The sequence below is a fragment of the Oreochromis aureus genome, linkage group 20 (genome assembly GCF_013358895.1).
Source record: "Oreochromis aureus strain Israel breed Guangdong linkage group 20, ZZ_aureus, whole genome shotgun sequence".
In the NCBI taxonomy this organism is placed as follows: domain Eukaryota; kingdom Metazoa; phylum Chordata; class Actinopteri; order Cichliformes; family Cichlidae; genus Oreochromis; species Oreochromis aureus.
In genome coordinates, this window is record NC_052961.1 from 23138475 (window position 1) to 23165067 (window position 26593).

At 40.4% G+C, this 26593-nt stretch overlaps 3 protein-coding genes across 3 annotated transcripts; 1 reads left to right on the plus strand and 2 right to left on the minus strand.

Moving 5' to 3' along the window:
- The first annotated feature begins 222 nt into the window (after positions 1-222).
- pigt (phosphatidylinositol glycan anchor biosynthesis, class T) lies at positions 223-8057 on the plus strand. The gene is made up of 11 exons (XM_031726425.2): positions 223-660; positions 1167-1344; positions 2222-2349; positions 3270-3370; positions 3501-3675; positions 3772-3869; positions 4096-4252; positions 4451-4651; positions 6365-6530; positions 6698-6781; positions 6921-8057. The coding sequence occupies exons 1-11, from the start codon at positions 270-272 to the stop codon at positions 7168-7170; spliced, it is 1929 nt and encodes a 642-aa protein (XP_031582285.1). The 5' UTR covers positions 223-269; the 3' UTR covers positions 7171-8057.
- Positions 8058-9314: 1257 nt separating this feature from the next.
- Positions 9315-19266, minus strand: LOC116309680 (WAP four-disulfide core domain protein 3-like). Its single transcript, XM_039604334.1, has 8 exons — positions 19158-19266; positions 16621-16758; positions 15647-15784; positions 14670-14807; positions 13534-13671; positions 12818-12955; positions 9788-9925; positions 9315-9692 (listed from the first exon to the last, which is right to left on the minus strand). Exons 1-8 carry the CDS (start codon positions 19264-19266, stop codon positions 9559-9561), a joined length of 1071 nt encoding a protein of 356 aa, XP_039460268.1. The 3' UTR covers positions 9315-9558.
- Positions 19267-23258: 3992 nt separating this feature from the next.
- LOC116309679 (spore coat protein SP87-like) lies at positions 23259-26561 on the minus strand. Its single transcript, XM_039604029.1, has 9 exons — positions 26397-26561; positions 26111-26227; positions 25626-25763; positions 25146-25277; positions 24833-24976; positions 24353-24484; positions 24030-24182; positions 23582-23719; positions 23259-23481 (listed from the first exon to the last, which is right to left on the minus strand). The coding sequence occupies exons 1-9, from the start codon at positions 26497-26499 to the stop codon at positions 23459-23461; spliced, it is 1080 nt and encodes a 359-aa protein (XP_039459963.1). The 5' UTR covers positions 26500-26561; the 3' UTR covers positions 23259-23458.
- Positions 26562-26593: the final 32 nt, after the last annotated feature.

Below are 26593 nucleotides of genomic sequence, written 5' to 3' on the forward strand. Positions count from 1 at the left end.
TCTACATATAAAATATAATTTGTCATACCGCTTCCATACCGCCTTCACATGAAACTAATAGTTTCTAAAATGTATTATTTTTTTAATTTTAGAATTTGCTTAAAATAAAACAGAAACATATTCCATGTTAGCATGTATTTATAATTTTTTTAAAGAAAATATTTAGGCTTAAAACAAAGCAGCCAAGGATGACTCCATATGGAAGCAGCCCATTGGCTGGTTCTACTCATGACGCGTTAACGCGGAAGTCAACCACCGCCTCGAGAAAAATGGCTGCTCACAGGTGCAGCTGCTGGTCTTGGCTGTTTATTCTTTTTAGTTTGTCCGTGTTTGTTGTCGCAGACATTCATGAAACGACGCCAGTTAATGACCACCAAGGTGGGGTTGACCATAATGCACAAACAGCGGAACAAACGGCTGACCTGCCCGCGGTGGAGGGGAGACGGTGGGAAGCAACCGAGGTTAAAGAAGCCGGGGTTGATGCTGCAGCCGATGCGCAGGGCACTTCTGCCCCTGAAACAGTGGTACCTTCGTCGGTACCACAGCCTAAAGACGACTTCCAAGAAGAGCTGGTCATCAGACCTCTGCACTCTGGAGATATTTATGCCAGCTTCCAGTTCCGCACCCTGTGGGACACAGACTTCATGAGAGAAAACAAAGGTAAGCTAACTGCTAGCAGGGAGATAACACTCTGTTAGACACGAATAAGAAAATACACACATGTAAATGTTTTATCTTCTTATAGAAGTAACTTATGAATATACTTGAGTCTGTCGAATAGCGGACAGAAAAGCTCTATAATGTATAAAATGACAAACATTTAAATGCTTCGAAATGAGGGTTCATATTTTGCTTCTCGATGCTCCTATAGTCTGTCAGATCGAAACATTAAAAAGATTACTACGTGATATGGCATCTGTATTTTCCGTCAGTTGACCTTCTCTTATAAATTACCACATTTTTGTTGATTTATTGATGTCCACTTCCTGTTAAAATCTGCGTCTGTTCCTGTTTAGTTGGTTTCAGGAGTGTTTATTCATTATTAGCAATATTATACGAGTTTAATACACCCCACATTAATTAAATAACATTTTCTTTCTCCTGTTCTCAAAATTACAACAATGTTTGCTCTTTCTAACTCTAAACCACGTTGTTACATTTCTCAGTGTCCCACTACCGGCTCTTTCCCAAGTCTCTGGGCCAGGTCATCTCCAAATTCTCGGTCAGAGAGCTGCACATCTCTTTCACACAAGGTTACTGGAGGACCATGCAGTGGGGGCAACCCTTTATACCATCGCCACCTGGAGCTGAGCTCTGGGTCTGGTTCCAAGACTCAGTGACAGAGTGAGTACAGCAGAGATGAAATGAATGTGTGGATTAATAAGGGGGTAAAAAAACAAACAAACCCCAGACCGGTACTTATATGGTGTTTTTCTACTCTGAGCATTTAAAGCCCCTTCTTACTATGAGCCTCATTCACATATTCACAAACACATTCATAAACCTGCTTTTGTAAACATTTTTTCTATGCCCTAGTATTTTTAACCTAACATGCACACATGACACTCCAATGGATGCATCAATGGCAACTGGGGGTTCAGTATGTGGACCAAGGATACTTTGACATGCAGAGTAGACCAGTAGAGGATTGAACCACCAACCTACCAGTTTTGCTCATCCATAACCGTCCTTGCTGTTTTTTGTTTTTGTGTTTTTTCCTTCAGTTCTTATAATGACAGTGATGTTTCTCAAGCTTATGCCGAACTAGCAGACAGTTCAGGTAGTTTTTTTGCTGCTAAATGAGACCAGCAGTCTCAGTAAAACCGGTCATAAATGTTGCATTAAGAGGGATATAATCTGTTATCAGTCTGGGATCGAATTACATGCAATCTGTTTCAGATGGTACATCAATTAAATGTGAATTTAATTGAATTTAATGCAAGTTTGCTCAGCTAACATCATCTCAGGATGGTGGTGCATGTGATGAACCCTCTTGTTCGTTATATTCCCAGAGTATCAATATTTGGTGACCCTGTATTGATACAATATCACTATACAAAGTATCGTAATGGTTTGCTGTATTGATTTTAAACATAAAACTGCCAGAAATTCTACTCCCACAAGTTTTGGCTACAGTTTGTTTTTTATGTAGTTGCTGCCTAACCTACCTTTGCTAAATCATTTTAACATTTCCACATGCCTTTTTTTCTGCCTTTCCCAGTGTCGATGCTACATGGAAGGAGCTAACCAATGTTTTGTCAGGCATCTTCTGTGCATCACTGAACTTCATTGACTCCACCAACACTGTTCAGCCCAGTGCCTCCTTCAAACCCCTGGGAATAGGCAACGGTACAGTCAGTCTCCTTTTTGCATTTAGAGTATCATCTGTAGTAATGAACCTCTGCAAAAGCTAATTGTGTCATCAGCCACCATTGAACTGTCTAATATCACATTATTATACAGAATTACTGCAAGAGAAAATCCTCTTGCAGTAATCCTCTTGTCACCCTGTTCCATCACTGGTCAGTTATGATTCAAACAACTTTAGCAGCATCAGCTGCCACAAAGTGCTTCAGATTACTGGAGATCAGTCTGTCATTTTTACCTTGTGTCTCTCAGAGTCACAAACACTGTGGTAGCTTGAATGTTAACCTCACTGATGAGTATTCAAAGTGCTCTCAGAGGAATTCTGGAAGGTTGGCAACCTCTAGGAAGATTCTCATTTGTTCCAAACGACCATGTGTAGCTAATTTCTTTCAATATTGAGTCTCAGAGATTTAGTGCAGTAACCTTCTTCCTCATCTAACCTAGACATGTGCTTTGTTTTTGTTTTGTTTTTTAAACTGTTGTTTCTAGTGGTTTTACACCTCATGCTACTGCAAATTGTCGGCTTTACAGGTGATTTGATTGCCAGGCTTGTCAGGTGTGCTGCACCCTGTTAGAAACTTGGTTTAGTTGTGTGGTTTTTTTGTTTGTTTGTTTTTTGTTGTTTTTTTGTTTGGGAATAAGTAAACAGATGAACACTTTTTACACAGGCCCTGTTTGCATTAAGGAAACCTTTTGCAATAAAATGCGTGCTTTACCTGTACTCAGGATGCCTCTTTTTTAATATATATATTAGATTTTATTTGAGCATGTGATAGTCTTATTCTGAGGTGCGTGTTAGACAGTTGAATACCCATTACAGCACTGCAGATGCCCCAGGACTCACTCTACTGCATATGCAATATTTGTGTGTGTGTGTGTGTGTGTGTGTGTGTGTGTTAAAGTGACAGACCACAGCTTCCTTCGCTATGCCACCCTCCCACGAGAAATTGTTTGCACAGAGAATTTGACACCCTGGAAGAAACTCTTGCCATGTGGATCCAAGGTAAATGTCTCTCTCTCGCTCTCTCTCTCTCCCTCCCTTTATGTGTGCATTTTTCTTCCTAAAAAAACACGGGACATCAATGCCATGTGTTAGCGTACTAAGTTTTCTCCTCACTATATTTTCCAAACAGGCTGGTCTCGCTGTCCTTTTGAAGTCAGAGAAACTCTTCCACAGCAGTTTTCATTCCCAGGCAGTGCACATCAGGTCCGTGTGTCAGGACTGGCAGTGCAAAACCACATCCTGGGAGCTGAGACAGACGGTGAATTCAGTCTTTGACCTGCACAACTCTGGACAGGCCAAACGAGGTAAGTGAAAGCACGTTTTTTTTGTTCTCTGTCCCATATCTGGGTTTTGGTAACATTCCCCTGGTTTTTGTTAATTCAAGCTGTCTGTTCCCTCAGAGTGGTCTTTGTTCAAGATGTTCTCTCGGACCCTGACAGAAGCTTGTCCGTTGGCCTCCTCCAGTAAACTATATATCGACATCACAGACAACCCTGAGGTTTGCTTTTCCTTTAATATAAAATATGCAAATCTAAATCATTAGATAATTCAAACCTTAGAATACAAAACATCGAATTGTGACAGCTATATGAACATGGAGGTGTTGCTGATCTAGTGGATTATCTGTTGATAAATGGCACTACTCGTATGTATAGATAATGTCAAATATATTATTGAAGCTCTGCAAGAGTTATGATTGGAACAAACCTGTTTTTATTTTGCAGGGGGAGCAGTTTGAGCTCAGCCCAGCCACTTCCCTGCTGAGCCAGGCAGTGGTGCTGGGAGACAGACGGACCTTCTCTGTGTACGATCTGACCCAAGAAACCACCTTTGGCTCTGTGCGCTCCCTCAATCTGCTGATTCGATGGAAGTCCAATGAGGGTGAGCCAGAAGAGTAGAGACTGTATAATGTATAAAGCTGTTTATGATAGTCAGAATATTGTCTTGAAGAATGTATGATGAAACAAGAACGAGATAATAAAATGCGCACACTTCACAAATTTTTAAGCCATTTTTTTATCGTCACTTTTGTTTTACACCCAGTGAATTATTAAAATCACTCTGACTTTCTCTCCTCAGGTGAAATGCTGCGTCCCTTGCTCCATGCTGAGCGTTATGTGGCTGGATACGGGCTGCAGACAGGAGAGATTCACACATTAATGTACAACAACCACCCATACAGGTCTTTCCCTGTACTGCTGCTGGACTCTGTGCCTTGGTATCTTCGTCTCTACATCCACACGCTCAGCGTGACGAGCAAGGGAAAGGACAACAAACCCAGTGAGTAATTTTAGAAAGCAGTAAAGGATGTGTGCACTGTTAATTTGCAATTAGATTAATAAATTTACATAGTCCCAAAAACAATTTACCTTTGAAAGACGACCAATATCCTGTACAGTGAGTACACAGTGTAGTACAGGATATTGGTCTGGTACAATGTCCTTAACTTCACTTAAGGCCACTGTGGGAAATAAGAATATCATGGGGTGGCTGACTTATTGATTAAATCAAAAATGTATGTCTTTTGTGGCCTCTGCATGTACAGTTTGGTCCACATATAAACCTCAACCAGTCTACAAAACAGCTTATTAGCCTTTGAGCTATTTAGCATTAGCATATCACAAATTCAACAGGAAGCCACCTCCCAGCAACCTGATTAACAGGCATGATTTAGTAGAATAGATCTGATCTAAAGGTAAAGCAATAAATCTTTATTTTCCTGTTTCTATGTCTGCAAGTCTTACTTGGACTGTTTCATGGACCTGAAGATGACCACAGAATCATTTCTTAGGAAGTTTAATTTAGTAAAAGAAGCAACTTCAAGAAGTCTAGACACTTTTCTTTTAATTTAGTAAAAGAAGAAAAGTAAAAGATCTTTTATCATGTAGTTTACTTGACTCTTGCAGCTTTGTCTTCTGCCATGAAACACCTGCACATAAAAATGAAAGTTGCATTTACAGCTCAAAGAAACAGTCCATGAGTGCATCTTTTCAGTTCAGTGGCTTTTTGAAGGTGCTGTCCCCTACCTCTGACCCCCATACCTTGATTCAAACATCAACATGATGATGCTAATTGTTGTCTTTAAAAGCACAAATTGTCAGTGGCAAATGAATACACAGCTTTCTCTTTACACTTTGTGGAGGTGCACGATAGTCAGACTCCCACTTGAGCTGAACTTGTGTGCCTTCAACTTGATTTCATTTTCATTTTTGCTGCCTTTTGTTAGTTAGCTTAAATGTCCTGGGGGACATGTGAGCATCTCTGCAGGCTTTGATTTTTGATGTTGACTTCTTCAACGATGCGTATTATTATTCAGTCTTTTACTTAACCCTGTAAAATCTGAATCATGAAATAATTGCCAGAAAAATCACATTTTCTTGAAGCTGGAGTCTTTATTGAACCTGCCATGAATTATTATGAGTTTTGATTTGTATGATTTTTGCTACACCAGAATTTCTGTGCAATTTATTGATGACTATTCATCTTCAGCAAAAATGTGTAAAGGGTTTAAGGTTAAAGAAATCACACTAATGATGTAAAGGTCTCAAAAACTCATGTTTCAAATATTATACACTTGACCTTACAGGGGTAAGTCGGTCATACTGTTCACAGCCCACTGTAAGATACTTGACTTCCCACATTAACCCACAGGAAGGGTTAGTAAGGGTTCATGCAGCTGCTTCTTTTTGTCACAAGGTGGAGAACATGAGTCATGTTTTCTGTAAGAAACAGTTATCAAATACATATGTTGGTGTTCATTTCTAACTTGAATAACATGCTGTTATTGATGAACTATTGTCCCATTATGTCATTTATATAAACCAGTGATCTGTGTCTAAACTAGAGATTCACTGACTGTAAAAACTGGGTTGATAGCTGTTTAAAATACAATTTTCTTGCCAACAGATGCCAGAGCATTTGTGTTTGTGCAGTTCTAGTGTGAACATTGAATCAGTGTATTATTGGTCACTTGTGTTTTTCTTCTTCTGCTAGGCTACATCCACTACGAGCCATCTAAGGACCGTGTGAAGCCCCACCTGTTGGAGATGCTGATCCAGCTTCCTCCAAACTCTGTGACTGAGGTTACAGTGCAGTTTGAGAGGGCTCTGCTCAAATGGACTGAATACCCACCCGATCCCAACCACGGTTTCTATGTCGGGTATGCACGTAGGATTGTTTCCAAACATTTCTGAAAAAAGCTCCACATGTGTTGCTTCTCAAATGATTTTTGCTTTTTGCTTTTTTTTTTTTTTTTTTTTGTTAGGATTTTAAATTAATGTCAGACTTTTATTGACTAAAGTCCTTGTCCTTGTCTTTAACATTTAGATCTTCAGTTATTAGTTCTCTTGTACCAAGCACTGTCGCCATGGATACAAACAGCACTCGGGAACGACCACTTTTCAGCAGCTTGTAAGTATATAGCCCTCCCCACCCCCCACCCACCTTGATGAAAATGACATTTAGTGTATTTTATTCATGCACTGTTTGAGTTTCTGCACAGACACATTTATCTAGAACATGGAATGATCAAATTTTCCTCTCTCACCAGTTTTCCCTGTAAAGAAGAGTCCAGCTACTTTGTCCGCATCTACACAGAGCCTCTGCTTGTCAATCTGCCCACTCCAGACTTCAGCATGCCTTACAATGTCATCTGCCTAACATGCACTGTAGTGGCTGTGGGCTACGGCTCCCTATACAACTTACTAACGCGGAGCTTCCAGATCGAAGAGCCCAACCCAGGACTGGCCAAGCGGATCGCTAACGTCATCCGAAAGATGAGGGGCGTCCCGCCACTCTGAGGCTTTGTGAGCATGCCAAGTGGCATCTTTTAGAAAGGAAGTTTTCCTTGTGTTGAAACTACTGGAAAATATGTAATATACAGGGAAGAACTGGGACAAATACTGCTACGAATGTTTTAAAACCTGTCAACTTGAGGATTTTGTTGTTGAATGGAATAAGACGGATACATTTGTTGAACATTTGTGTTGTAAAGCAATTTCTTGCTGCCTAAAGACAGAAAAAGTAGACGGGAAGTTGAAGATTTGTTCTTGTTTGATAAATAAGAGGAGCCAAAGCTGAACAATGGGCTGCGGTGCTTTAAAACCCCTTAGTTTTGGGGGATTTGGGCTAGGGTTTGTTTGTTTTTTGGTTTGTTTTCTGGATTTTTTAAACTATAACTCATTACATCATAATGCCACACTGTCATTAAGGCATACTGTTACTGTGAAGAAACTGTAATAAAATCAGGTTATTCTGATTTCATATCTCACTGCACTCTGAAGCCTCTGAAATATAATCGCTTTTTGGTCTCTAAGTGGTCTTAAGACTTATTTGGCATCTCTGCCGCTATGAGATACACTAAGTCAAAGTCACTTCAGGATGTCATAACGTTTTTCTTCTTAGACTGCTTATTTTAATTGAAACTTCATTCATGACAGGGCATCAAAAAACTCTGAAACTCATTCCAGTATGATGTCCAGAATATTGTGTGAAACAGAACGAATGCTAAAAAGTACTTAAAAATGATTAAAATGAACTTTTTTCATGTTTCTACGCAGGATATCAATTGTTGTCAAGTAAAACCAAGCTGCCCTTTACCAAATATTTATTTGGCACTGATTTTGGTTACAGTTTTGAATGTTGAATGCAATTGTCTGAGCATAATAAATACCTTTTATTTGTTGAATTATTAAGTCATCAGTTTTAAACACTTTCAGTGTCTTATAACAAATACACTATATGGACAAAAGTACAGAGCCACACTTCCTCTTCTCTGAATTCAGGTGCTTTCAGTCCTGTTGCTGCAGGTAACAGCCAAGCAGTCTGCCTTTGTATGGTCGTGTAATAGGATGCCACCACCGCAACAAGTCAGTTCATGAAATTTCTTCCCTCTTAGATATTTAATGATCAGCTGAAGTGGTGATATAACAAAGTGGAAGCATGTAGGAGCCACAACAACTCGGCCACAAATCGTTGGACATGTAGATCTTCAGAGGGGTGTCACCAAGGGCTGAGGTGATGCAGCCTAAAAGTCACTAAAGCTGCTGACTCAATAACTGCAGAGCTCCAAAACACCTCTGGCATTAACATCAGCACTAAAACTGAGCTCCTGGAGCTTCGTGGTCCTCGGTTCTATGGCTGAGCAGCTCCTGTAGATGTTAAATACTAAATGAAATACTGCCATGCATTTACTTTTGTTTAAGCCTTTTAAACACATTTTTTTTCCTTCCTAGAAAAATATTTCTGTAAAACAGTGAGCTCCATTTGAATGTTTGACTATGTTTTGTATTGTTATTGCTGTTACTGCCTTTTCAATAAACTACCAAACATCATTTTTCAGATTACTAGACGCGAAAGTGCCCAACTCTAAATTAAACAGGAGTTGGAGCATTATTACTTCCCATTGAGTGCCCACATTTTTGTGTAAACATAGTTGGCCCTGCTGATGACAGACTCTGAAGGAACAAACACAGACCTCTCTCTGTATTTGCCAGGTCAGCAATTCTTACCCCTGCGCGTTTGCCAACAGTGTGGAACAAAAACAAAGGAAAAAGCAGCTTTCCACATGTGGAATTTGATGTTCATATGTGATCAGCTACAAACTGCAAGTTTTCTCCTTGGACATTACATAGTAGAGGAATTTGTCACTGATTGTTGCAACTTTCTTTGGTCAAACTAGTAAGTTACCAAAAACTAAAATGTTCATTAAATAACAAACAGCAAAATACAGTTTGAGACACAAGTATGCAACAATGCAGAAAACTAAGAACGTTTTCATCGTCTGTCTGAATCATTTTGTGTTCTGCCAGGAAGCACTTTCCATTCTTGCTACGTTTCATCATTTGTTTTTGCAGGGAAATGGACTCAAAAAAAACAAAAAAAAAAACAACCCACAGGCTTGTGAATTCCAGGATCTATTAAAAACACATTTATAGCAAGGTTATATGGGTTTGGGCTATTTTTATTGGTCATACAAAAACAACAAAAACAATGCATCGTACTCTAAGGCTTTAACTAGAAATGGAACAGACATACTAAGTGTTTTTCACACTGAAGTAAGAATACATGTTGTAAAAAAGAGAACAAGGAATAAATGCAAACAGGCCACTCTTTCTCTGTGAGAAAAATGTGTCCATCTAAACAAAAGGAGAGCCGTGATGTTTAATGCAGATTGATGGACTTCCTAATCAGCAGGGCTCACTGCATGCATGTCCACAGGTAGTCCTGCAGCACTTTTGATCTCCTGGACACTGACCATCGTGATAGCAGTACTCAGCACACATGGGGGTGGTCTCAGGCAGAGGACAGCCGCCACGCTTCACTGATCACAGCGAAGTCAAAAAATATGATTAGTTACAAAATACCTGTAAACACCTGGGATGTATTTGGGGGGGGGTTACTTTGTTTATCTCTCACCCACGTATGGAGGCATGCACTCATGTCCACATCCGTTGGAGCAGCACTTTTCCTTGTCGGGGCAGTCACTGTCATTAGAGCAAAATTCAGCACACCGTCCGTAGCCCAAGCGCCTGCGAGGACACACTCCTGGCTTTCCTGAAAGAAAAGAGAAATCAGTATAGACAACGACTTACAACGGGAGAGTGTGGTACATGGGCCTTTTGACTGGAAGAAACCTTTTAGACTTGCAAGAGAAACGCAGAAAAGGATACGGATCAGCCAAATGAGACATGAGTTATGATACTAAGTGGTTCCCAGTTTGGTTGTTTAACAAACGCGCATTTTAGAAAGAATCCGTAAGCAGTCAGATAATGAGTTGAAAACATATGAGTCAAAAGAAACTTGCCTGTTAATTTGCAACAAGCTCTCGCTGAAAGAACAGTGTCAAAGTGCGCTAATGCACAAAAGGCTACAATCAATGCGCAAACTGTCCACCAGTGCTTGTCCATGTTCACTTCTTGCTCAAAACATGTACTGCTGTGTGCACAAATACTGTACACCAGTCCACAACCACATGCTGAGCAGGCCACATTAGAGGATGCTGGGTCCTTGTGCCTGTAGAGTTACACTCTCTCCGGTGTCATATCGCTTTATTTTTTAAGCATGCTCAAAATATGGCACGTACTGTGGTATGACTCTTGTGTTTACATGTTAGTAATAAAACTAGATGGCTGAAAAATGTTATGATGATCAACAGTTTTTGTCATGTGATCTCATTTTACCCTCACTTCATTTTAGTGAAATAATTTCTCCTCCAACAGTATCTGACAAATGTGAAGCGCTTTATTTTCTTTTTAACCAGTGAACCAGCCCGCATTGCCATCTAGCATTATTAGACTCCATAGACAAAAAAGCAATATGCGGTTGGATTATTTACACACTTCAGAAAGACATTTGATACAATAGATGAGATGAGTAGTTTTAAAGTGATTTGAGAGTTGTTGTTTTTTTAAGAAACTGGCACCAATTTGTGAAGTGAAATTAATTCTTGCTCACATGTCAGAGAAGGAAGTTACGCTTGTGGTGTCCCCCAGGGGTCAGTGTTGGGCCCTAAATGGTTTAAATCCCACATCAGTGACCTAAATAACGTTAATAATTATTCTGTTTAAGACTAACATTTTATGATCTGGTGATGATTTGCAGTGTTTACTGGATGAGATGACTTTTTGACTCTACAAAATAACTATTATTTAGCGTGTTAGCTTAAGGGTGCTGTGGAGAATGGCCTCTCTGTTCAGTTTAGTTGGGTGTGTGCTTGGGGTGGACACCACTGTGCAAACCACACAGTCCATTGCAGAATATTTTACTTACCACAGAAATCCTACAAGAAGGGTTGGTAAGTTTCAAGCAGCTTCTTCTTTTCTCCACAAGGTGGGGAACATGTATTGGTCTTCCGATCCAAGTTGTTTATTAGTTTTTGCTCCAACGTCACATGCTGCTATTGACATGCTGTTATATATCAAATCATTGCATTTGATTAAAACTAAAATAGTTTCATTTGAAAATACGACTGAAAGATGTCAATGATTGATTTTAACTGGTTGTTTCAACAGAGCTTTCCAAATGGAATGAGTGAAATCCTACATGTGGCAACTCTGACAAACTCAGCATTTTTCTGCAGTTTTTCTGTGCTCACGAACTGTGAAATGTCCGTTCTATTTAATTCTGCTTCCCCCCTTTTAGCACTTAAATTCCTCCCCTGCAAAGAACAGAGGGCAATAATGGAAACAGCCGTGTGTTTTGCTTTAGCAGCAGGTATCATTTATACAAATCTACGACAGTGTTAAACATCCTCAGCAAAAAATTACCCTTAATAATGTTGGATGCTGTTAACTGCTGCCAATTACAGAGAAGAATGTTACATTTACTTTGAATGTGTTAATAATGTATTTTATCTGTGGTGTAAAGGTGCATGATAGTCAGTCTCCCACTTAAGCTTTCATTTTTGTTGCTTTCTATTAATTAGCTTGTTAGCTTGAGGCTGCTGTGGAGGAGGGCCCACAGCTTGATGGGCCAAAATTTAAAATACATATCACTCACAGCCCAGTTCAAGATACTTTACTTCCCACAGGAATCACACAAGAAGGGTTGTACAAAGCTATACAATGAGCTATGTCAATAACTCAATCAGTGTTTTGAGAATTATTTTTCTTTGTTTTGTAGATGTTTGAAACTATAACTCCATTACATCATAGTGCAGCCATATTGTCATTAAGGCATGATGTTACTGTGAGGAAACTGTAATGAAATCTGGTTATTCTGATTTGATATCTCACTGCCCTCTGAAGCCTCTGAGCTCACATGGAGAGATTATTGCTTCTTTTCTATCTCCCTACTAGGAACAATCAGATACAGAAATACATTATGTCAGAGTGACTTCAACATGTCTTTTTTTTTTTTTTTTTTTTTTACATTCAAACTTTGTTTGACAGTATGGTGTCATATCTGAAAAACAACAAATACAAAGAAAGATACCTAAAAGTAATGAATATTAACTTTAAAAAAAATCTTAGACAGGAAATCACTTATTTTGAAGTAGTTTTAGGTAAAAGGAGGAGGTAGGGAGCCACACTTCCTGTTCTCTGAATTAAGGTGTTTTTTTCAGTCCTGTTGTCACAGATGTATATAATCAAGCACCTAGCCACGCAGTCTGCCTTTACAAAAACATTTGTGATCATCAGAAAAAGAAAGTCTTAATAATATTACAGAAAGAAAAACGTACTGCATTGAAGAGAAGGCCACAGTAAATGTTTAAAGATGTTTAATGTAGATTGACTTTCTAATCAGCGGGGCTCACTGCACGCATGACCACCGGTTGTCCTGCAGCACTTCTGCCCTCCTGGACACTGAGCAGCACACATGGAGGTGGTTTCAGACAGAGGGCAGCAGCCAGCCTTCACAGATACCAAAAATATGATTAGTTACAAAATACTTGTAACCACTTGGTGAAGTATTTAAAGGGTTTTGACTGCTTTGTGCATCTATCACCTTTGTAGGGAACCATGCACTCATGTCCGCATCCATTGTAGCAACACTTCTCAATATAGGGACAGTCTCTGTCATTAAAGCAAGATTCAATACAACGTCTGTGGCCCAAGTGTCTGCGAGGACACACTCCTGGCTTTACTGAAATGACAGGGAAATGAGTATAGACCAAGAACTCTAACCAGAGACTGTGGTGGGTTGTCCCTCTGAAAAATATCCCATGACCTTATTGAACCCTGAACTGTAGCAAATGAATCAAAATCTCTTCTAAGAGTTTCTGACAACTGTGAAACACTTTATTGTATTTTAGGCAGTGGCCCACCCTGTTTCTCTGAAGGATGTTCCTGCACTTCCTTCTTCTGGACTAAAGTATGAGTTTCCTGGAGATCCAGTTGATTCATCTCTTGTTTTAAATCATATTCCACCCAAGTGTACACTCTATTTCCCAAATATCAGGCAAAACTTATACAGTCTCATACAACAGTACAGCAGTGAGTCATTGGTCTGCAGTACACAAAGAAACACATGGTCATAAAGAAGAGTAACAGTTCTCACCCTTTCGTGTTTCATACAATCTCAAGTAAATGTACATGAAATTAAACATTTTCTCTCTCTTTTTTTGCACAATTGTTAGAGACAACCTTTTCTGACTTCTTCTACCTGTCTTGGATGATATAACAGATATCCTGTAGATAACTGTCACTTTGTTTATATCTCACCTATGTATGGAGCCATGCACTCATGTCCACATCCGTTCGAGCAGCACTTTTTATTATAGGGGCAGTCACCGTCATTAGAGCAAGATTCAGCACATTTTCCGTAGCCAAAGCGCCTGCGAGGACACACTCCTGGCTTTACTGTAAGGAAAAAAAAAACCCCCTAACCATAAGTATAGTAAGAAAGTGTAGTATATATGACTTTTGACTAGAAGAAAGAAAAATAGTTTTGAATCTTGGGAGATTAAAGTAGAAAAGTGTGAATCAGCTATCTTGTAAATGAGATAAGAGTTATGATCTGGTCTGGTTGCCAAAACAGTTTTATTCAAATGCCAAATTAAAAAAAAAAAACATGCACATTTCAGAAAGACGTTTCATTTTATTTCTGAATGATGCTCAAATAGTGACATGCATGCTATGTATCCTGTGTTTAAATGCTAGTCATAAAACTTGACAGCTGAAATTTAAACATAATGAGCACCAGCTTTTGTGATGTGACCTCACTTTAACTGCTCTTTACTTTAGTGATGCTACCTATTTTTGTAAATAATAACTTCATGCTGTTTATTTGGTTGCATGCACTGACCCTGACTGTCTGCTTCACAGTATTTTCTGGTGCAGTAGTTTCTTTAAGACTGTCATTGTCAACCACTGATATAAACAGGAGCTATTTGTTTTGAATGGTCTTTAAAAACCTACGTGTCACAGTTCCCATTGTCTACATTAGTGTTATTCAGCATTTTGACTTTATACACTTCATTATGCCCAGCTGTCTTTTCACTCATTATCCTCTTTCCCTTTCTTCTCAATGACATTTCTGCCCAGTGAATTAATATCAAATGTTCTTTTTCATCCAAGTGATGTTCATGTCATATTCTTAGCTTTCTGCTTTGGTCTGATTCTGTGTCCCTGTGAGATCTAGATGATTAAACTCTAGTTTGAAGTCAAATTTAACAGTTTTAATTGTTTTTTTAAATGTATATAAATACTGTATAACAACTACAAAAGTGTACATAATTTCAAACTGCATGTCTGTTATATAACTGTGGCCCACTTCAAGTACCTTCGCAGCCTACCAGGGGCCCCAGCCCCCAGGCAAATAAGATGACAGTTATGACTCTGTCTGATTCATCTCTCACCTATGTAGGGCAGCGTGCACTCATGTCCACATCCGTTAAAGCAGCACTTCTCATTGTTGGGACAGTCACTGTCATAAGAGCAAGATTCAGCACAACTTCCATATGCAAAGTGCCTGCGAGGACACACTCCAGGCTTTCCTGAAAGGAAAAAGAAATCAGTGCAGACAAAGAACGTGTAGTGAATGTGGCCTTTACTTAAAGAAACTTTTTAACCCTGTAGGATCCAACCCATCAAAAAGTAGTCAGAAAATTCTTTAGAACTGAGATGTTTGTTAACCCTTATAACAAATCCACATTTTTTTTTTTTTTTTGCTATATCATGTCGTGTATGATATATTTTTATTATATATTTATTATATATTTTTTTGTATCACATTTGATACATTGGGAGTTTTTGGCTACTCTTTGTTAACAACAATGTTAATTTTAGACAAAAAAAAGAGAGTTTTGTCCATAACATTTTGAAATTATGGCAAGTATTGATCATGTTGATGAGATAGAGGTCTCAGAAGCTCATGTAACAAATATGATACAAAGGCATTGTAGGGTTAAACTATTTTTAAACTACTTGTCATTTTATTAACTGAGAAGATTTAACCAAAGATTTAATCCACACCCTCTTAAGAAGAAATTAAACATTGTGAGACGCACTGAAAACAGGAGGTACGCAGACTTCTTCACCATCAGCAACACAGCATATGTGGTCTCTAGGACAGTGCTGACACCCCTTACATGACAGATCAAGATTAAGATGGCGTGGGCATTCTGTTTTTGAAAGAAGCAGTAAAGCAGAATAAGGATGAGCTGTGGTAAATCAGGTAAGTGTAATGATGCTGTGTGATGGCCAGTTTGGCTGTCACACAGCCAAACATGCACATTTCAGAAAGAAACTGCAAGCAGTAGATTATAAGATGAACACGTCTCAGTGAAAAGAAACTTGCTTGTTAAAATGTCACTTTGTTTTGTTCATCTCTCACCTGTGAGTGGAGCCATGCATTCACGGCCACATCCGTTGGAGCAGCACTTCTCATTATTGGGGCAGTCCCTGTCATGAGCGCAAAATTCAACACAATGTCCGAAGTCAAAGCGCCTGCGAGGACACGCTCCAGGCTTTCCTGAAAGGAAAGACAAATCAGTATAGACAATGAACTCTAACCAGAGAGTGCGGTGTTGATTTTACTGGAATAATTTTTATTTTTAGACTATCTCTCATTTTACTAACCAAGAGGTTTTAACAAAAAATTACCACAGCCTCTTAAGAAGAAATTAAACATTGTGAGACATACTGGAAACAGGAGGGACGCAGACTTCTTCACCATCATAGACACAGCATATGTGGTCTCTAGGACAGTCCTGACACCCCTTACATGACAGATCAAGATTAAAATGGCGTGGGCATTCTGGTTTTGAAAGAAGCAGTAAAGCAGAAAAGGACATGGATCAGCTGTGGGGAATACGAGTTATGATGTTATATGGTTCCCAAATTGGCTGTTTGAAAAAAACAAACAGAAATGCACATTTCAGAAAGAATCCATAAGCAGGCAGATTATAAGTTGAGCACATATGAGTTTCCTGGAGATCTCTAGTTTTAAATCATATTGCCACCCCAAATTTACACTCTATTTCCCATATATCAGGCAAAACGTATGCAGTCTGATAAAGCATTATTACAAGAAGTCTTAATGGCTTTTGTTGTTCAGTACCCAACCAAACCCCCATGTCGAAGAGAAGATTAACACTACTTTTCACTGATCACTCCTTACCTTCTCAAATTTCATGCAGTCCCAAGTATACATATATTAAATTATTAATTTTCGTGTATATATTTTCCTATATTTAATTACATCTGCACAAATTACCGGTCAGTGACAGCCTTTTGGCAGCTCGCAGCTTGATATGTGTTGCAACAACAGATATCTTGTAGATCGCTGTCGCTTTGTTCATATCTCACCTATGACAGGAGCCATGCATTCACGGCCACATCCGTTGGAGCAGCACTTCTCATTATTGGGGCAGTCTCTGTCTTTAGAGCAAAATTCAGCACAATGTCCGAAGTCGAAGCGCCAGTGAGGACACACTCCAGGCTTTCCTGGAAGGAAAGACAAATCAGTATAGACAAAGAACTCTAACCAGAGAGTGCGGTAAATGTGGATTTTACTTGAAGAAACTTTATTTTCACACTATCTCTCATTTTTTTAACTGAGAAGTTTTAACCACAGGTTTACTCCACACCCTCTCTCAAGATGAAATTAAACATTGTGAGACATACTGGAAACAGGACGGACGCAGGCTTCTTCACCATCATAGACACAGCATATGTGCTCTCTAGGACAGTCCTGACACCCCTTACACGACAGATCGAAATTAAGATGGCGTGGGCATTCTTCTGTTTTTGGAAGAATCACAGACAAAAGAGCAAAGAGGCAGGATATAAATGAGGTGTGGTAATTGAGCCAAGAGTTATGATGCTGTGTGGTTCCCAAATAGACCATTTAATGAAACAAACAAACATGCAAATTTCAGAAAGAATTGTTAAGAAGGCAGATTATAAGCTGAATACATCTGAGTTAAAAAAAACCAAACAAAAAAACTCACCTGTTAAAATGCCACCAGTTTTCACTGTGGAAAAAACAGTGCCAAATTTCACCAATGCACAAAGTGCTACAATCAATACACAAACTGTAGATGAACATTTGTCCATGTTCACCTCTTTCTCAAAAGATTGTGCACAACCACTGACTGAGCAGGCCAGTTACAGGATGCTGGATTGTTGTGCTTGTAGTGTATTCTGTCTGATAAGGTGTCATATCAGAAACATTTAGTTTTTTATGTTCTTTGTTGCTCAAATGATGATGTGAATCTTCTGTTTACATATTAGTAATACATCTACACAATATTTAATATCTTCTTCATGTAGCATGACAACAATGACATGCTCAAAAAGAAGATTAAGAAGATTTTTTGCACAATTAACTTTCTTATATTGCTTTACCTTGTTGGTACCTAAGATTTATAAAAGTATAAAATAAATCAGATATTTCTCCTTGTACTCTTGTGTATATCTAACTGTTACTATCTTGTTCAGTCTCTTGCTTCCTTGTGTTCGCTGTGTCCTTGTTAACTGACTGTTCCTGTGCTTCAGATGAAGCGATGAAGTTATTTAAATCACATTTAACAACAAGTATTTGTTGTATGGGTATCCATTATTTCTGATCCCCTTTTACCATAATTCTTGTCATTCTCATCTAATGCATATGACATAAATATTTTAAGTTTGATTAAATCCACATACATGCGTTTGAAATATTTTTTTCTTTCACGTGTCGTTGGTTCAGCATTTCTATTAAGTTTCAGACAGGCTTGTTGCCAGTTGCCAACTTTTTTTCCTCTTTTATCTGTTGTAGATGATACCCAAGAAACATCACTATTTATCATATCCATGATAGCAGGGACAGGGATAAATTAGTGAGATTGTCTGCACAATGCAGTTTGTTTCTGAATGAGCTGACACACAGCTTAGTGTGCATTAGATTTCAAATTGTTAGATAAGTCTCACTGAGTTCCTTCTGCTGCGAGACTGAACTGTCTGTCTATTTGATTGGGCCCCCTGATTGTGATAAAATGGTGCCAGCACACAAAATCTACTGTGATGTGTCATGATGTAACACCCCAAAACACAAAATGTTTGTATTGCATTTGTAAAAAGTAGTCCAAACCATTTAGAAGTGAAAAAATAATTCTAATGAAAACAAAAAAAGATTATAGAGAGTAAAATTTTAGTTATATGGCACCTTTCAAAATAAATATCACAAAGTGCTTCCCAAGAAAAATTCTAAAACATTAAAACAAAAATTTGTCTCTTTAAGTTTTTGGCATTGTATGCTGCAGCGTCACCAGGCCCTGAACACATGAGGGATGGCTGGCCTCTGCCTCCGTTGCGCTCCCACCCTTTGGCTGTGGGTGCTATGTCCGGGCCTCCTTTTTCCCTTTGTTGGGGTGAGTGCACAGTTGTCATTGAGATGAGGGACCTTGGGTCTTTAGCACTCTTGGGAGGCTGCAGACGGTCCGGGGCTCCTGGGTCTTTCCCTGTCCGCCTCTGACTTCTGAGGGGTGTTGTTGTAGTCTCACACCCTCATTTTCAAGCACATTTCATGACAAACGCTTATACACAGACACTCACATTCTCTCTCTCTCTCTCTCTCTCTCTGTGTGTGTCTCTCACACACACATTGCGTTACTTCTGTTTTGTTTTTGTGCATAACTTGTGTGTCTGGGCACTCCTCTGGATATTCTTACACCAGAGAGGAGCTTCTTAACTACAGGACTACAACGCCTGTGGACTTACTTCCAATATTTGTCGCATCTGCGGCAGATTTACTACAGACTTTGGTCAGGAAAGTGAGACGCCGAAGGAGAGGAAAGCACTCGTGTGTCTGAGGAGATGCGGACTGCGAACTGCTCTTCCTGGGATCTTCCTTTCCAACGTACGCTCACTCCAGAATAAGATGGACGAGCTGGCCCTGATGAGAAGCATGAACAGAGACTTTGCCTCCTCCTGTGTCTTATGTTTTACGGAGTCGTGGCTCTCTGAGGACATCCCGGACTGCGCACTCAAGCTGGAGGGTTTTCATCTGCTGCGCGCGGACCGGCAGGCCTCTCTCTCTGGTAAGACCACAGGTAGAGGCGTCTGCTTCTACATTAATAGTGGCTGGTGCACAGATGTAACAGTGATTGCTCAGCACTGCTCTTCCTCTCTGGAATACCTTTTTATTCTCTGCAAACCATTTTATTCTCTGCAGGAGTTTGCTTCATTCATCTTGGCCGCTGTTTACATCCCGCCAGATGCGGATGTGCAGGCAGCTCAGTGCGCCCTCGCGGAGCAGATGGATTGGATTTCATATAGCGGTTTTCAAGGCACCCAAAGCGCTGTACAATGCATTAAAGAATTATTCTCACATTCACACACTGGTGGAGGCAAGCTACTGTTGTAGCCACAGCTGCCCTGGGGCAGACTGACAGAGGCGAGGCTGCCATATCGCGCCATCGGCCCCTCTGGCCAACACCAGTAGGCGGTAGGGTAAAGTGTCTTGCCCAAGGACACAACGACCAGGACAGAGAGCCCGGGATCGAACCGGCGACCTTCCGGTTGCAGGTCCCAACCCCCTGAGCCACGGTCGCCCTATGTGCAGATACTGCACATGGAGCGGACATTCCCGGACTCTCTCATTATTGCTCTTGGGGACTTTAACAAAGCCAGTCTGAGCCAAGAGCTTCCCAAATACAAGCAGTAAATTAAATGCCCGACCAGAGAGGAGAGACACTTTGGACACTCATTCCCCCACCTCTCCCCCCTCCATAGAGCCATCACCACCATCAAACACAGCTACAACAACTCCCTCCACACCCCACACCAAGGAGGATTTCACACCACCTTCTCGCACTACAACCCTTCATATTCATGAAGCAGATGTGAGGAAGCAGTTCAAGAGGCTGAATGCTCGAAAAGCTCCTGGCCCAGACGGTGTGTCTCCTGCTACCCTCAGACATGTGCAAACGAGTTGTCCCCAGTGTTTTCTGGCATTTTGAACTCCTCACTGCAGACATGTCATGTGCCTGCCTGCTTCAAGTCCTCTACCACAGCGGTCCCCAACCTTTTTTGCGCCACGGACCGGTTTATGCCCGACAATATTTTCACGGACCGGCAATGAGGTGTCGCGGATAAATACAACAAAATAAAACTAGTGCCGGTACCGAAAAAAAGAAGATTTATTCATAACACACGTGAAAAGACCCAGGAAAACCGAGTTAACAATAAAAACAATAACAAAATAACGCTGAAAACCGATAAAAACCCTGAAAACCATACATTTCACACCTGAGCCTCAACTCTCGCGGCCCGGTACCAAACGACTCACGGACTGGTACCGGTCCGAGACCCGGGGGTTGGGGACCGCTCCTCTACCATAATTCCTGTCCCCAAGAAACCAAGGATCACTGGACTAAATGACTACAGACCTGTGGCTCTGACATCTGTGGTCATGAAGTCATTTGAGCGCCTGGTTCTCTCCTACCTCAAGACCCTCACGGCCCCCCTCCTGGACCCCCTGCAGTTTGCATACAGAGCCAACAGGTCTGTAGACGACGCTATCAACATGGCTCTACACTTCATCCTGCAGCATCTGGACTCCCCAGGAACCTACGCCAGGATCCTGTTTGTGGACTTCAACTCTGCCTTCAACACCATCCTTCCAGACCATCTCCAAGGCAAGCTTTCCCAGATGAATGTGCCTGATCCCATCTGCTGGTGGATCACTGACTTTCTGACGGACAGGAAGCAGCATGTGAGGCTGGGAAAGAATGTCTGGGACTCCCGGACCATCAGCACCGTGTTCTTTCTCCTCTGTGTTCTTTCTCCTCTGCTCTTCTCCCTGTACACTAACTGCTGCACCTCCACCCACCAGTCTGTCAAGCTAATCAAGTTTGCAGATGACACCACCGTTATTGGACTCATTTCGGACGGGGATGAGTCTGCCTACAGGAAGGAGGTTGAACGTCTGGTGTCCTGGTGCAGCCACAACCACCTGGTGCTGAATGCCCAGAAGACAGTGGAGATTATTGTGGACTTCAGGAAGCACACAGCCCCACTCCCCCCCATCATCCTGACTGACACCCCCATCACCTTTGTGGACTCATTCTGCTTCCTGGGTACCACCATCACCCAGGACCTGAAGTGGGAGTCCACCATCACCTCTGTCATAAAGAAAGCCCAGCAGAGGATGTACTTCCTGAGGCAGCTGAAGAAATTCAACCTGCCAACATGGACGATGATGCAATTCTACACCGCAATCATCGAGTCCATCCTCACCTCCTCCATCACCGTGTGGTACGCTGGAGCCACTATCAGGGACAAACAGAGACTGCAGCGTGTTGTGCACTCTGCTGAGAAGGTGATTGGCTGCGGTCTCCCATCTCTGCAGGACCTGTACACCTCCAGGACAGTGGGGCGTGCAGCTCGGATCACAGCTGACCCTTCTCACCCTGGACACAGTCTGTTTGACCTGCTCCCCTCAGGCAGGAGGCTCCGGTCTATTCGCACCAGAACCTCTCGCCATAAGAACAGTTTCTTCCCCTCTGCTGTTGGACTCATGAACAATAACCACATGACTGTTCCCACCACTAACACGTGACCCTACACTGTGTTCACTGCATCATTCCATGTTTGGCACTGATCACCACCTGCACTCATGTATATATCTATCTACTTAGCACTTTTAATTTTAATTTTTATGTTTATTTAAGCGTTATATGACAGTATGTTTGCACTAAGTACCGCAGCAATTTCCTAATATTGTAAACCTGCTCAACATTTGGCAATAAAACCCTTTCTGATTCTGATTCTGAAATCACAGCAAAATTGCATGTTTTTTTATGTACCTCCCTTTGTTTTGTCTTTCAGGTGCTTTGTGCTTTTTTGTGTGTCTGTTTTGTTACAGATGCAGCAGTTGGAGACCCAGCATGTCTGGAACTGCTCCATGAATAGTAAAATAAAATAAATAAACAAAAGAAAAACAAAAAACAACAAGAAGAGCCTACAGAGGGTCTATAGTGCTCCTCTTGGCAAAGCAAATATGTTTGACACAACGAAACATTCAGACCATGATTCTGCTTGCTAAAACTGGCAGACAGTATAGGTTAAACATAAGAAAAAAATAATGAAATTTCTAGTTCTGCACTTCTGACTGGATCAAAACACTGTGCAGGTCTCCAAATCCAAATGTATCAGGACAAGCAATCTCACTTCCCAAACCTTCAGCCTACAGATGGACACCAGGCCTGGTGGCTCACTTTACCCCACACTTTTTCTCATTTTTTCATCAGCAACCCGACAAAATGTATATATTAAAGGAATTCAAAGTGAAAATAAAATATGCTGATGCTGTATTACTTTTCCTTGGGAATTCACAAACCTCTCTTCTAAAGATGATCACACTTATAAATAAGTTCTCATCTATAACAGACTAGTCCATCAGCTGCTGTAAATCAGCTGTTTTACCTCTGAATTGTAACTTTCAGAACACACTCCACTACAGTCAGGTGATGTCAGATATTCAAGCATACATTTTCTGCTCTACTAAAAATGATAATGATCTCACATGTTGGTGTGTGCAGTAAAATAAGCCAACCTGGTCACTCCCTTGTTTTGTGTGGAGTCCTTTGTGCTACAGCCCTCCATCGATTGGTTTAAGACACTAGATTCAAACACCTCAAGGTTTTTATGTAAAAACAACCCATCAAGAATTTTGAAATCAGAGACCTATTAAAAATGTATAGCAAATCAAGAGGTGAGGGGCAATTTTTATTGGTTTATATAAATAAGAAACACACAATGCATCATGCTATAACTCTTTAATTAGAAATGGAACAGATTTACTATTCATACTGAAACACTGTTTCTCACACTGAGGTAAGATCACATGTTGTAAATAAGAGAACAAGAATAAAATGCCAACAGACCGCTTTTTCGTTGTAAGAAAAAAAGTGTCTGTTTGAAAAAATAAGAGAGACATGATTATCATCAGAAACAGAAAGTCTTCATCACATTAAAGAAAGAAAAAAGTGATTTGGGTTGATTTGCAGAGATGGTAAGTTTAATGATGTTTATTATAGATTGACTGGGTACTTTCTAATCAGCAGAGCTCACTGCAGGTGTGATCACAGGTTGTCCTGCAGCACTTCTGATGTCCTGGACCCTGACCATCATGATAGCAGTACTCAGCACACATCGGGCCTCAAACGGTGGCCGCCCGCCAGACTTTACAGATACACGAAATCAAATCAAGAATATGATTAGTTACAAAATGCCTTTAACCACTTGTGATTAGGGAGTGTTTGCTGCTTTGTTCATATCTCACCTGGGTAGGGCTCCATGCACTGACGACCACATCCACTGAAGCAGCACTTCTCATGATTGGGGCAGTCATTGTCAGTAGAGCAAGTTTCAGCACACCGTCTGTCATCCAAGCGTCTGCGAGGACACAATCCTGGCTTCACTGAAAAGAATAAGAAAAAATTAAAGGCAAAGAACTCTAACCAGAGAGTGTTACGTTTTCCCTCCGCAAAATATCCCACGAGGTTATTAAACCGCACATTCAATCAGTGACCCTGCAGTTGTTTGAGGTATCAAAAAGACTGCATGGTCATAAAGAAGATTAACACAAATTTTCAGAGAATTAACCTCATCTTGCCCTTCTCAAGTTTCATATAGTCCATAAATGTATATCAATTTATATATATATATATATATATATTTCAGTTTAATTAATTGAGTCAGCACAAATACATACTGTGTTTTTATCTCACCTATGTATGGTGCCATGCATTCATGAGCACATCCATTAGAGCAGCACTTCTCATTATCCGGACAGTCACTGTCATAAGAGCAAGATTCAACACACGGTACAAAGGCTGAAGAAGAAGGCAGAAGAAACTTGCGAGGACACACTCCTGGTTTTGCTGAAAGGAAAAATAAATCAGTATAGAAAAGAAATCTAACCAGAGACTGTGGTAAATTTGGCCTTTACTTAAATTTTCTTTGAATAAAGTATTTTAGACTACTTATCATTTGTTAAACTGAGAAGATTTAATCAAAGATTTAAGAAGAAATTCAACATTGTAACACTTACTGAAGACAGTAGGAACACAGACTTCTTCACCATTATAGACACAGCATATGTGGTCTCTAGGGCAGTCCTTACAACCCTTACGCGACAGAGCAAAATTAAGATGCCATGGACATTCTGGTTTTGGAGGAAGCACTAAAGCAGAAAAGGACATGAAAGGATATAAGAGTTCAGATGCTGTGTGATTGCCAATTTGGCTGTTTAATGAAACACACCAAACATGCACTTTTCAGAAAGAAACCGTAAGCAGTAGATATTAAGCTAAACATGTCTGAGTCAAAAGAAACTTGCTTGTTAAAATGTCACAAGGTCAAATTGAAAATGATCTTTATTCACTTAATTAGGCCCAGCTGACTTTTCACTCATCCTCCTTTTCCCCTGTCCTCACCCTAGTGTTTGACTTCACATTCTTATTAATAAAACAGACATCTTGGAGATCATTGTCACTTTGGGGTTGTCTTTGCTACTTTGTTCATCTCTCACCTGAGACTGGAGCCATGCACTGATGTCCACATCTGTTGGAGCAGCATTTCTCATTATTGGGACAGTCGCTGTCATAAGAGCAAGCTTCAACACACGGTCCAAAGGCTACAGGGGGAAGCCTGCGAGGACACACTCCTGGTTTTGCTGAAACAAAAAATAAATCAGCATTGAAAAGAAATCTGACCAATGAGTGCAGTAAGTTCAGCCTTTACTTAAATTTTCTTTGAGTACAGTATTTTTAGACTACTTATCATTTTTTAAACTGAGAAGATTTAATCCACACCCTCTTAAGAAGAAACATTGCAACACTTACTGAAAACAGTGGGAACACAGACTTCTTCACCATTATAGACACAGCATGTGTGGTCTCTAGGGCAGTCCTTCCAACCCTTACGTGACAGAGCAAAATTAAGATGCCGTGGACATTCTGGTTTTGGAGGAAGCACTAAAGCAGAAAAGGACATGAAAGGATATAAGAGTTCTGATGCTGTGTGATTGCCAATTTGGCTGTTTAATGAAACACACCAAACATGCACTTTTCAGAAAGAACCCGTAAGCAGTAGATATTAAGCTGAACATGTCTGAGTCAAAAGAAACTTGCTTGTTAAAATGTCACAAGGTCAAATTGAAAATGATCTCTATTCACTTAATTAGGCCCAGCTGACTTTTCACTCATCCTCCTTTTCCCCTGTCCTCACCCTAGTGTTTGACTTCACATTCTTATTAATAAAACAGACATCTTGGAGATCATTGTCACTTTGGGGTTGTCTTTGCTACTTTGTACATCTCTCACCTGAGACTGGAGCCATGCACTGATGTCCACATCCTTTGGAGCAGCACTTCTCATTATTGGGACAGTCGCTGTCATAAGAGCAAGATTCAACACACGGTCCTACGTCCAGCCGCATGCGAGGACACACTCCTGGTTTTGCTGAAAGGAGACAGAAATCAGTGCAGACCAATAATTCTAACCAGAGAGTGTTTTAGATTGTTCCTTGAAAAATATCCCATGACCTTACTGAACTGCAGCAAAATGAAACAAAAAATATGAAACAATTTATTGTCCTTTTAAAAATAGGAGCAAGATTCAGCACAATTTCCTGGCTTTACTGAAAGAAAGAAAAAAACAACATCAGTTTATGAGTTCTAGTAAATGAAAGCACAGCTTTTCGTGGCTTTTACTATTTTTGACAACTTGTCATTTTGTTCAAAGAGAAGATTTAATCAAAGATTTAGTACACACCCTCTTAAGAAGAAATTAAACATTGTGACACTTACGAGAAACAGAAGGAAGACACACTTCTTCACCATCATAGACACAGCATGTGTGGTCTCTAGGACAGTCCTCACACCCCATACGTGTTAGAGTAAGATTAAGGCGCCATGGGCACTCTCCTCATTTTGGATGAATCACAGATAAAGAGGCAGTAAAGCAGAAAAGGATATGGATCAGCTGTGGTAAATCAGGTAACAGTTATGATGCTGTGTGTCCACCAATTCTGGCCATGATTAAATAAACAAACATGCACATTACAGAAAAAAACAATAATCATATGAAACGTACCTATTAAAATGTCAGGTCTCACCAAAGAAAAAACAGTGCCAAAGTGCACCAATGCACAAAGTGCTACAATCAATACACAAACTGTAGACGAGCGTTTGTCCATGTTCACCTCTTCCTCAAAAGACTGTGCACAACCACTGAGTGAGCAGGCCAGTTAAAGGATGCTGGATCATTGTGCTTGTCGTATTATATTCTGT